The sequence below is a fragment of the Phacochoerus africanus genome, chromosome 9 (genome assembly GCF_016906955.1).
Source record: "Phacochoerus africanus isolate WHEZ1 chromosome 9, ROS_Pafr_v1, whole genome shotgun sequence".
NCBI lineage: Eukaryota > Metazoa > Chordata > Mammalia > Artiodactyla > Suidae > Phacochoerus > Phacochoerus africanus.
The window spans coordinates 20,474,113-20,486,529 of NC_062552.1; the positions used below are offsets into that span (position 1 = coordinate 20,474,113).

The following is a 12,417-nucleotide window of genomic DNA, read 5'->3' on the forward strand; positions in this document are numbered from 1 at the left end:
CAGGCATTAGAACTATATATCTCTTAAGTACTTAGACTTCACAAATGTTATAGAGACTTTTAGCAGCCTACTACTGGATAATTACACAATACAGGCTCCCCACAGCCTAGGCACAGCCTTTACTGATAATTTGAGTGGCTCTGAAAAGAGCCTTTGGTTGCATTTCTCCACCAGATTTTGGCTACCTGCTGGTACGCTACACTTGGGATTATTTGCTCTGGACTTTGTGGTGGTGGCTCTCCGTCTTCTTGGGCAGCAGCACGGCCTGGATGTTCGGCAGGACACCTCCCTGAGCGATGGTCACACCACCCAGTAGCTTGTTGAGCTCCTCATCATTACGGATAGCCAGCTGCAGGTGGCGCGGGATGATGCGGGTCTTCTTGTTGTCACGAGACGCGTTGCCTGCTAATTCCAAGATCTCTGCGGTCAGATATTCCAACACTGCCGCCAAGTACACAGGAGCACCAGCACCAATTCGCTCGGCATAGTTGCCTTTGCGAAGCAGGCGATGGATCCGGCCGACCGGGAACTGTAAGCCCGCCCTTGACGAGCGAGACTTGGCCTTGGCGCGCGCCTTGCCACCCTGTTTCCCTCGTCCAGACATGCCTCAAAAAGGAGCCGGTACCACGGGGAAAATAGACTGGTAGAATAGCTACTGGGCCTATTTATAGTCCAACGGCAGGTTGTGGTTTGCTTTCTGATTGGCCGATGGCTCTCTAGCCAATCAGAGATTCTCACAGGACTCATCTAATTTACATACACTCTCTCCCCTATAGCCAATCAGATGTTCACCTCTCTACACGTCACGTGAGGCTGCGCCTATAAATACCACTCTCTCCAACCGCAGCACGTCTTTGCTCACTTGGTGTGGAGAGGAGCGGGCGGAGCTGTACCTGTAGATTTGTAACACTTTAGAGCTGACACTAACCATGCCGGAGCTGTCTTCGAAGGGTGCGACCATCTCTAAAAAAGGTTTCAAAAAAGCCGCAACTAAAACTCAGAAGAAAGAAGGAAAAAAGCGCAGAAGAGGCCGGAAAGAGAGCTATTCGATCTATATTTACAAGGTGCTTAAGCAAGTTCATCCAGATACCGGTATTTCTTCCAAGGCCATGAGCATCATGAATTCGTTTGTCACTGACATCTTTGAGCGCATCGCAGGTGAAGCATCGCGTTTGGCACACTACAGCAAGCGTTCCACTATCACTTCCAGAGAGATCCAAACGGCTGTGCGTCTCTTGCTGCCGGGAGAGTTGGCCAAGCATGCAGTGTCTGAGGGCACCAAAGCTGTCACCAAGTATACTAGCTCCAAGTAAACTTGCCGAGTAAGCGTTTTTCCACTTAGTAACCCAAAGGCTCTTTTTAGAGCCACTCAATTTCTGAGAAAGAGCTGTGGACTCCCCCATTGGCCAGAATGCTTGAATTGGTAGATTTAAGGGTTAAACGGTGTTGTGTGATATAGCTTTAAGGGCAAGGCTTAACGTAAAGCGTTTGCAAGGACTCTGGTAGTCTGTTTCCTTAGGATTTCCAATTGGAAAATGGAAGCCGCCTGAAAGGCTTTACTCAAGATCTTTTCTGAGAATTTATTTCAGTCCCCAGTACCAGATGTTTGAGTTACTTCTACGGAATTGAGACTATGTGATAGAAGCTGGTTTATTACAATATGTGTGGTATATTAAATGCAATTCTAGATACTTTGTTTCTGTTACTGTAAATGGTCTTACCTCCCTGTTGTAGAGTTTTGTTATTTTATAAGGAAGTACTAATATTCATCATTTTTATATCTTATATTGAGTTGACTAATTTTCACCTTGGCCTTCTGGTATACTTCTGGGTTTTACGCATTTGCAATGAGGTGCCAAAATACCAAATAATTGCCTCCTTTTAATTCATTTCTGATTTCATCTGATTGCAGTGCCCCATGCTTTAATAATGACATCAAATTCTTGTTTTACTATTCGCTTTGCTGCAGATCTGCACAGTTCCTTTTTGTATACATATGTATCATACAATGAGGAAGATTATACTTTATTGAGAATTGTAAGCATGCATGTTGAAATTATAAAATGCCTTTTGAGCATCTCTGGAGAATAGTCAGACTTTTTTTCTTTAGAGATATGATGGTGAGTTATTTTAGAAACTTCCTAATACTGAGTCATCTCTTGAATTTTTTTCTTTTTAGAGCTGTACCTGAGGCATATGGAAGTTCCCAGGCCAGGGGGTCGAATCATAGCTACAGCTGCTGGCCTACACCACAGCCAAAGCAACTCGGGATCCAAGCCACATCTGTGACCTGCACCACAGCTCATGGCAACGCTGGATCCTAACCCACTGAGCCAGGCCAGGAATCAAACCCACAACCTCATGGTTCCTAGTTGGATTCGTTTTCTCTGCACCACAACGGGAACTCGTCTTTGAATTTTTGGATATAAACCTCTGCTTGGGCATCATATATTCATTTGATGTTCTGCTGAACTCTGGTTGCCACTGTATCAGTTATGGTTTATGTTTCACTATTATAAATCATTATCTAATTTTTGTGTATGCAATGTTTAGCTTTTGTTACAAATTTTTATTCAATTCATAAAAATAATATGGAAGATAATTGTACTTTTGGTATTTGAACTGTTTGGACAGCATTGGAATCTTTAAAACTTAGGTAAACTTCCCTTTTTGAAATAATATGCACTTTGTGCCCCTTTTCAGATGACAGTTCTTTGACAATTTTTTCTTCAATGAAATTTTTCTATTTAGACTTGCTAATAATGTGTAGTAAGTTTTGGTAAATTGTATTTTTCAAAAGAAATATTTAAAGAGATTATCTTACATAAACAGATTGGTCTGTGTCACATGGGAGTTCCCAGGCTAGGGGTCAAATCGGAACTACAGCTACGGGCCTACACCACAGCCACAGCAACACTAGATCTAGGCCACGCCTGTGACCTATACCGCCACTCACCGCAGTGCCAGATCCTTCAATCACTGATCGAGGCCAGGGATAGAACCCCAGTCCTCATGGGTACTAGTCAGATTCATTAGCACTGACCCATGATGGGAACTCTTGGTCTCAATGATTTTTATCTTTGCTATCTTTGTAGCTACAGCTCCTTTATTCTTATTTTGTATTCATGTTTGCTTATTTTTCACCACTGGTTAATCCTTAAGTATATTTATTTGCTATCTTTTTTGCTCTTGTACTTATTAGCTTTACTGTTTTCTTCTTCCTAGTTATTTTGTCTACCTTTTCTATTACTTAGCCTTTCTGCAATTTATTTTTAGTGGGATGCTGACTTTATAGCAACAATCCTCACATAATGTTGATATAAATGAATTTCAGGTACCATAGTTAAATAACACCAATTGCTCAAAAACACAGTTCAAATGTCATCAGTGGTGAGTAAGTGAATAAATTACAGACTTCGCTGCTGGCTCTTTAGTTCAAAAGTCAACTGACTAAGTAACAGATGTGCATTGTGATCAGTGATCTAATCATGTCACTTATTTAAAAATTTGTTGGCGACCAGTCACTGCACACATTATTCTGTTTAGACACAAATAGAAAGTGGTTTAGTTGCCTTCTTGTCTCCCAGTGGTTAACTTAAATGACAAAATTCAATAAGCAAAAGAGGGATTTGACCAACAAGATGAAAGTACAGTGAAACAAGGAAAATAGCCCTGGAAAGGGAATTTGAATTGAACGTAAATAGAATTATTGACATAACAGTTGGCACAGTTGCTATCAAGAGACCCTATCTATGCAACCAGAGGAACTTGGTGAAGGTGAACGCACATAAATGTAGAAAATGGTTGTGATGAAAAGGAAGATGTTCGAAAGAAAGTGACACTGGCAAAATACTTCATATTAAAGGAAATCCCGGAGATATCTGGAAGCTAATACAAACTTAAAAACATGACAATTGACCAAGGTGAGGAAAGACACTCACTCTGTATTACAAATTACATGATAAAAAGAAGGCAAGCACCATTCAAATACTCTTGATAAGTTTTTAAAAAAGAAATGACACTTTAATTCTCATTGTTTTAGTGTTTAAAATTACAATGTCCTTAATTATTAATTTTTCACTTCCTTTTATATTTATGATAGTAAAGGAGTTTTTACTATTTGAAAATCATGATTTTTTTCCCATTGATTATTAAGATTGGCATAGTCATTTTTAAGATTTCACACTACCTGAACTGCCTGCATTTATATTTTATAACTTAATATAAGCATTTGAATCTATCATTTTCCTTTGAGTCATGCTTTGCTTTATTCCCACATATTCTATAAATACTCTGAATTTCCATTAATATGAAAGTTGCTGGGAGATGCATATTCCTTCATTTCCTACTAGGAACCTGTAAATTGCTGTCATGAAAAAGCCAAATCAGCTGGTAAACTATTTTATCACAGATGCAGACTAAGGACCCCACTTTAGGGAACTTGGTGGAAAGAACACAGGAGGTTGGCATGGCTTTACAACTTTGAAGTCAGAAAAATAAGGGTAACAAAATATGCTTTAGTCCAAGATAATCCATGTGAGAGCAGAGAAATCACAGGGTTTTTTTAGGTTTTAAAAATGTTTTAAGAAAGATGCTGCCTGCGTTTTGCCCACATCCCAATTCCTGAGTACTACAGGCTTGGCAAGACAGAATTTTCTGAGGAAAGGGCCATGACAAAGACACATGTAGGAATGGATTGGGATACCCTAGTAACCCCAGATTCCTGTGGCTAGAGAATTGGCATCCTTGATGAAGGAATCTGTTTAACAACTAGGAAGCCTCAGCAATCTGATCCTAACTGAATTATAGTGACATTCTGCCATCTGATTTTTATATCATCTGTCTCCAGTCTACTTTACATGTAAGATGTTTGTTGGAACACTTAGATAGAGGTTCTTAACTTCTATTGTACTATGAATTTCTTGGAAAGTCTGGTTGGTCCTAGATACATCTTCTTAAAATAAATTTCTAAATATACCAAATAAAAAGTGAATTTTTCTTATTTAAGATTACTTCATCAAAGATTACTTTGTCAGTTGGGTGGAGAGTGGATTTTATAAAGAACATATTGAGTAGTGAGTCTAGTTAGGGACAGGAATCCAGGTGAGAATTGGTGGGGGCTTGGACAGAAATAGTGATAGTGAAGATTGACAAAAGTAGTCAAATAATAATAAAAATATTTAGGAAACAAAATCACCATATATTGTCAAAAGATTGAAGTGGAGATTGAACAGAGATATATAAAGGCAAAAATACCACATTTCTGGCTTAGATAGCCATGTGATTGGGTTGGCTCCATGGAGATGGGGAACACTGGAGTTTGAGAACAGGTCTGTCACGATAGTTTGGAAACTCTTTTGGAGAGAATATTGAGGTGGATGAGCACCATCAGAGTGGTGATATTAAGTAAGCAGCTGAATTTACTGATCTGGAATACATCAGAGCCCTGGAATACAGATCTAATTTGTGAGTTATCTGCTGCAGGTATTTAGAGCAAAGGTATGATCTAGGTTGCCTAGAGTATTTAGTGTTCCAGTGTCCAATACGGTGGACACTAAACAGATGCAGCTACTGAGCACTCAAAATGTGGCAACTCTGAACTGAGACATGATGTAAGTATAAAATAAACATTGGATTTCAAACCCTTATTTAAAAAACACACAGAAAATGTAGAGGAAGAAAAACAGCCGAAAAGCTCCCATGCTAGATTTCCCTATGGTCTTGATCTTTACACAGCTTCAAACCCCTTTTCTGTCATCTGATAGAAATAAGATACATGAGATATCCTGGGGGGACAAACCATGTTCTTTGTGGCATGCAGTTCATGAATCCTTCCTAATGACACATTTGAGAGGTTTCTTCTTATAGCATTCTCTACAAAATGCTTGATTGCACTTGGAAACAACCTAGTAAAATAATTACAAGTGACTCAGAAATTACCTTCTATAACCAGAGTAGTATGGGCAGTTACCTTGGTCATGTATACACCAGCCAAATTTTTAATTCTTAACTCTAGTGAGAAAGCCCGTCCACATACACAAAACAGGGTGAAGAGCCTACAGCCATCTAGAGGGTTAAATGGCTCTTAAAAGAGCCTTTGGGTTTACAAAGGTCATCTGGTAACTGAATCCGTTTACTTGGAGCTGGTGTACTTGGTGACAGCTTTGGTGCCCTCGGACACCGCGTGCTTGGCCAACTCCCCTGGTAACAGCAAGCGCAGGGCCGTCTGGATCTCCCGGGACGTGATCGTGGAGCGCTTGTTGTAATGCGCCAGGCGCGACGCCTCGCTCGCGATGCGCTCGAAGATGTCAGTGACGAAAGAATTCATGATGCTCATGGCCTTCGAAGAGATACCTGTATCGGGATGAACTTGCTTTAGCACCTTGTAGATGTAGATTGAGTAGCTCTCTTTCCGACCTCTCTTTCGCTTTTTCCCTTCTTTCTTCTGAGTTTTAGTTACAGCTTTCTTGAAGCCTTTCTTAGAGATGGTAGTCCCCTTCGACGTGAGCTCTGGCATGGTTATCATACAGCTCCAACAACCACACAGCTCCGACACGGCAAACTGACACCTACCCAAAGCAAGTGTGGTATTTATAGCTGTGGCACTCAGCTCACGTGTTGGGCAGCCAACATCTGATTGGATAATTGGTAGTGGCGCGTATGTAAATGAAGGACGCCAGTAAAGTCCCCTGATTGGATATAAGGCTAACAGCCAACCAAATAGCAAACGGCCGGCAACTTACCTTGAAACTATAAATAGACCCCGTACCTGCCCTAACGGTATTTTTTTTCCGTTATAACCGATCTACATCTTTAGTTTTGTCTGGACATGGGAAGCAGAGCGGTAAGTCCTGTGCTAAGGCCAGATCCCGCTCCTCCAGAGCTGGTCTGCAGTTCCCTGTGGGCCTAGTGCACTGCCTGCTCTGAAAGGGCAACTATGCAGAACCTTTGGAGCTGGTGCACCTGTGTACCTGGCGGCGGCGCTGGAGTACCTGAGGGCCGAGATCCTGGGGCTGACCCGCAACGTGGCCGGTGACGAGAAGACTCGCATCATCCCACGCCACTTGAAGCTGGCCATCCGCAATGATGAGGAGCTTACAAGCTGCTGGGTGTTGTGACCGGCGCCCAGGGAGGTGTCCTGCCCAACATCCAAGAAGTGCTGCTTCCCAGGAAAACTGAAAGCCACCACCACAAGGTCCAGTGCAAGTAATATCTCACAAGTTGTAAAGCCTAGTGACTGACTTGAATGTCTGGAAGAGAAAAGCCCCGAACTAAAACCAAAGGCTCTTTTCAGAGCCACTCTCAGTTTCCAAGAAAGAGCTTGGGTTTACAAAAAGATAACAAAACAGTAACTGACTAGCAACGAAAAACTGACTACAACTCCTTAACAGGTTTCTGGACTCTGCAAAGAATTGACTTCTAGTGACTGAGGACTCTACAGCAGTTTAATATGCCACAATTTTGACAAATGATCTTGGGTGCAAGTTTAACGCTTCAGAGCAGATAGAGCAGGCATCCTAGTAGGCTCCCGGAAAGGGGCAATGCCATTCTCCTTGGGGAAAGGCGCACACTTAGGACTGTTGTGATAACACAATTCCCAAGAAAAAGAATTAAGACACATAATTGTATTTTAGAGTTTGAGGTTGTTTTGTTTGTTTTTTGCCTTTTCTAGGGCTTCTCCCATGGCACATGGAGATTCCCAGGCTAGGGGTCTAATCAGAGCTGTAGCCACCGACCTACACCACAGCCACAGCAACGCGGGATCCGAGCCACGTCTGCAACCTACACCACAGCTCTCGGCAACGCTGGATCCTTCACCCACTGGGCAAGGCCAGGGATCGAACCCACAACTTCATGGTTCCTAGTCGGACTTGCTAACCACTGAGCCACGACGGGAACTCCAGGGTTTGAGTTTTAATTAGGGAGTTCCCGTCGTGGCGCAGTGGTTAACGAATCCGACTAGGAACCATGAGGTTGCGGGTTCGGTCCCTGCCCTTGCTCAGTAGGTTGACGATCTGGCGTTGCCGTGAGCTGTGGTGTAGGTTGCAGACGCGGCTCGGATCCCGCGTTGCTGTGGCTCTTGGCGTAGGCCGGTGGCTACAGCTCCGATTGGACCCCTAGCCTGTGAACCTCCATATGCCGCGGGAGCGGCCCAAAGAAATAGCAAAAAGACAAAAAAAAAAAAGCTTTAATTAGGATAGAGTTAGACTAGCTTTTGGCTTAACTCATGTTTGGAGAGCAAACCTGCAAAGTGTCAGCCAAGCAGGTAGGAAATAAACATTCATCATGGTTGCTTGTTCTCCAGAATGTCTTTTAGCAAGGAATTTCCTTCTAAGAGTTCTAGGATAGTCCCATACCCTGAAATCTGTAACCATGACACATTAAGCCAAAAGATAAAAGACATATTTGACAGGTAATTATGTGAAAACTGTAAATAATAGGTTAATTTCTTAGTGTGTGGGATACATCTCAAGGCTAATATTTTGATGGTAAAATACTAGTATGTATTTTAGTATGTATGTAGTAAGTAATATGACAAGGAAATTATTGAGAAAGAGCAGGCACTGCATTCAACAGGTTTAACCACTGAAAATGCAGCAAATATTTTGTTGATCCTTTAACACTGCATGTGAGTAGGCACAGACAATGGAAAAACAGGAAAGCAGCCAAATATAAAATTCTGTACAAAAATAAAACATCAGAAATTTCCAAACACAATGCAAAACAAGAACAAAAATATACACACATAACTAAAATCTTCCTTAAACACTAGCAAACAAACATTTTAATGCTATTTTTTTCTATAAAAGTATATTCAAACCTACAGAACTGAGGCATTTTAAAAATATAAGGTCATGGCCACAATCCCACTCTTGGGCATATATCCGGACAAAACTCTACTTAAAAGAGACAAATGCACCCGCATGTTCATTGCAGCGCTATTCACAATAGCCAGGACATGGAAACAACACAAATGTCCATCGACAGAGGATTGGATTAGGAAGATGTGGTATAAATACACAATGGAATACTACTCAGCCATAAAAAAGAATGACATCATGCCATTTGCAGCAACATGGATGGAACTAGAGAATCTCATACTGAGTGAAATGAGCCAGAAAGACAAAGACAAATACCATATGATATCACTTATAACTGGAATCTAATATCCAGTACAGATGAACATCTCCACAGAAAAGAAAATCATGGACTTGGAAAATAGACTTGTGGCTGCCTGATGGGAGAGGGAGGGAGTGGGAGGGATCAGGAGCTAGGGGTTATTGGATACAACTTGGAATGGATTTACAATGAGATCCTGCTGAGTAGCATTGAGAACTGTGTCTAGATAGTCATGTTGCAATAGAACAAAGGATGGGGAAAAAATGTATATAACTTGATCTCCTTGCTGTACAGTGGGAAAAGAAAAGAAAAGAAAAAAAAAGAATATCGAAGTGTATAATCTCCATATAGCAGAAAGAAAAGTACAACATAAAGATGGGCAATCTCAACCAAACATATTCACATGCCCCCTCTAACTCACATATGCGTGCAAAAAAAAAAAATAAAAATAAAATAAATGGATTAAATGGATTTAGCAGAATAGTAGCAATTGTTGAGGATGTGAGTAATTTGGGAAGCTCTCAGAGACAAGTTGTGGCTGAAGTCTCTTTCACACCATAAGAGCCTAGGGGTGAACTTTCTAGTTAGAATTTCTTGAACAAAAATACCAGATATGCCTGCCTCTGACCTCATGAGTGTTCCTGGACAGGAAGACCACTTTAGAGTTTCTTTGCTCTTGACTGAAAAATCTGAACAAAAATGAGTGTTGATTTTATAGACATTATATTATAAAGCACAGTTTTAAAAATTAAATATCATTTAAAATAAAAAAATATAAGGTCATGGGTTTAAAAATACTATGAATTATGAGTTTCAGTGAAAATATAAATTGCTTAAGTTGAATCTAGAAAGCTGTACTGGTATTAATCTATTATCCTGTTTGTGCAAACTGTGTTACATGAGAAGCCATTTTAATAAGTAGAATAAAATAGGAGTTTTGGGGTGAGTGATAGCTGCTTTTCCTTTGTTATATTATTATTATTTTGCTTTTTAGGATCACACCTGTGGCACATGGAGGTTCCCAGGTTAGGAGTCCATTCAGAGCTACAGCTGCCGGCCTATGCCACAGCCACAGCAATGTGGGATTTGAGCTGCGTCTGTGACCTACACCATAGCTCACTGCAAGGCTGATCCCGGACCCACTGAGGGAGGCCAGGGATTGAATCTGCATCCCCATGGATACTAATCGGATTCATTTCCAGTGCCACTACAGGAACTCCTGTTTTTCATTTATAATTTCAGAAAGCCATATAAAACAGTAAAGGAATATTCCCCTGGAATCAGACTATGGAAAAATTGGAGGAGAAATGGGGGATTAAAGACAAATTAAATCAAGAGGAACAAAGATAAATAATGCTTGATGCTGAAGCCCAGAAGGGGAAATTAGTACATCTGATTACTATCAAAGCAGGTAAATGAGGAGCCCAGGGGTTGAATGAGTAATCGTGCTCTAATGCTATTTCACAAAAGTCCAAACAAGGGAAGCTGCCTTATTGCTGTGATACAGCATTTCAAAAGCATCTAATCTGGGAACAACAGCTTTGATAGAATTCAAATACACAAATTTATATACAATGCAGTAGAGCAACATATATTAATACATTTTCCTACATGAACAAAATCATACTCAGAAATACACATGCATACCCATAACTAAAAAGAAGTTTTCAGAAACAACATGCCATTGTGGAAGGATTCTGAGATTACTATTTTTAATCATTCTGTTTTAACTGTTCTCTTAAGTGTCCTATTCCACCAGTGGTTCATGACTTTCTGTTTAGAACGCTGAAATTATGGGAATGGTCGATCAAAGCAGCCCATGGAGGCACACAGGTTTATCCAAGAAAGACACTGCACTCTCTGGGCCACAGTGATTGGTTCAAAGAGTGGGGATGCCACCTGAGCTGAGCCAGTAAGAAGCTTTCCTGGGATTCTCAGACCCGGAAATTGAAAGGACATATTTGGAAAAAGGTGGACAATCTGAAGACTTTAGAGAATTAATCCAGAGCTTATAGTGGCTGAATCTCTCTCTTAGAGCAAATTAAGAAAATGAAAGTGACATCAGAAGAAAGAAATTCTGTGGCCGATGAAAGGGGATGTCTTTATGTCTCCGATTCCACACTCTAAGGACTCAGTCCTAGTAGCTTTTTTTTCTGTTCTCAGGATTACTCATAGAATACTTTTAATTCATCCCCTGTTTTTCCTTAATATACTTCAAGTACGTGTTTCATTTGCAAGAATATCTGGAAAATTCAAGTGATAGCTTTCAACTTGGCACAATAAAAACCCTATGTCCAGCAGCACTGTCAATGAAATGTGTTTGGTCATTATTCTTGGCTCTTCATCACAGTACTCTTTTTAGTGAAATGAAATAGCCTTCTTTTCATTTTTATTTATTTATTTATTTATTTATTTATTTATTTATTTGTCTTTTTAGGGCTACACCATGGCATATGGAGGTTCCCAGGCTAGGGGTCAAATTGGAGATGCAGCTACTAGCCTATACCACAGCCACAGCAATGTGGGATCTGAGCCGTGTCTGCTACCTACACCACAGCTCATGGCAAAGCTGGTTCCCCAACCCACTGAGGGAGGCCAGGGATTGAACCCATATCCTCATGGTTACTAGGTCAGATTTGCTTCTGCTTCACCACAATGGGAACTCCAATGGTTTTCTTTTTAATCATGGTGTATTGGTGGGAGATAAATACAGAATAAAGGAGAAAGAGGCAGAGCAGAGGATGAAATTTAGCAAAGGAATATAATTTTCCTCTTTCTTCTAATGATATAAGGCAATTAAAGGACAAATTTAACACCAAACCAGGGGTATGGCTAGCCCTTTGAGAGTATATGTGAATCATCTGATGTGGTCATCCATTTTGGATTGGGGTCCATTCAGTGGAGTCATCTTTCCAATCCTTAGCTCTACTACCAGAATCCATATGAGGGCAGTGAGTTAGGTCAGTCTGTCACTTCCTTCTCTTATCCCGAGTCATCTGAAATCCTGCTATTTCAGACCTGGATCAATATTTAATGAAGTTTGCTTTCGAGCTCTTTCTATCCAGTAGAAATAAAAGTGATACCCTCTTATCTTTTCCATCTTGAATTTTACTTTCTTATATGGTTCAACTAAACTCATCAGTGTGTTAATCCACCAATAATACATGATTGGCATATACTAATGGCACCCAAATAACATGATGCTGGAAATAAGAGCTAAGCTTGCTGCATTCACTGAAATATAACAATGTTATTAGATCATTGACAGTTTCCCTCTTTAAAAAATCTGGCAGCAAA

At 40.6% G+C, this 12,417-nt stretch overlaps 3 protein-coding genes and 1 pseudogene across 3 annotated transcripts; 2 read left to right on the forward strand and 2 right to left on the reverse strand.

Annotated features, from left to right (window-relative positions):
* Window positions 1-208: 208 nt before the first annotated feature.
* Window positions 209-604, reverse strand: LOC125135481 (histone H2A type 1-A). Its single transcript, XM_047795698.1, has one exon. It carries the CDS (start codon window positions 602-604, stop codon window positions 209-211), a length of 396 nt encoding a protein of 131 aa, XP_047651654.1.
* Window positions 605-929: 325 nt separating this feature from the next.
* Window positions 930-1,313, forward strand: LOC125135709 (histone H2B type 1-A). Its single transcript, XM_047796079.1, has one exon. The coding sequence runs from the start codon at window positions 930-932 to the stop codon at window positions 1,311-1,313; it is 384 nt and encodes a 127-aa protein (XP_047652035.1).
* Window positions 1,314-6,133: 4,820 nt separating this feature from the next.
* LOC125136422 (histone H2B type 1-A) lies at window positions 6,134-6,517 on the reverse strand. Its single transcript, XM_047797230.1, has one exon. The coding sequence runs from the start codon at window positions 6,515-6,517 to the stop codon at window positions 6,134-6,136; it is 384 nt and encodes a 127-aa protein (XP_047653186.1).
* A 149-nt stretch (window positions 6,518-6,666) lies between these two features.
* LOC125136550 (histone H2A type 1-A-like) lies at window positions 6,667-7,210 on the forward strand (annotated as a pseudogene).
* The last annotated feature ends 5,207 nt before the right edge of the window (window positions 7,211-12,417 follow it).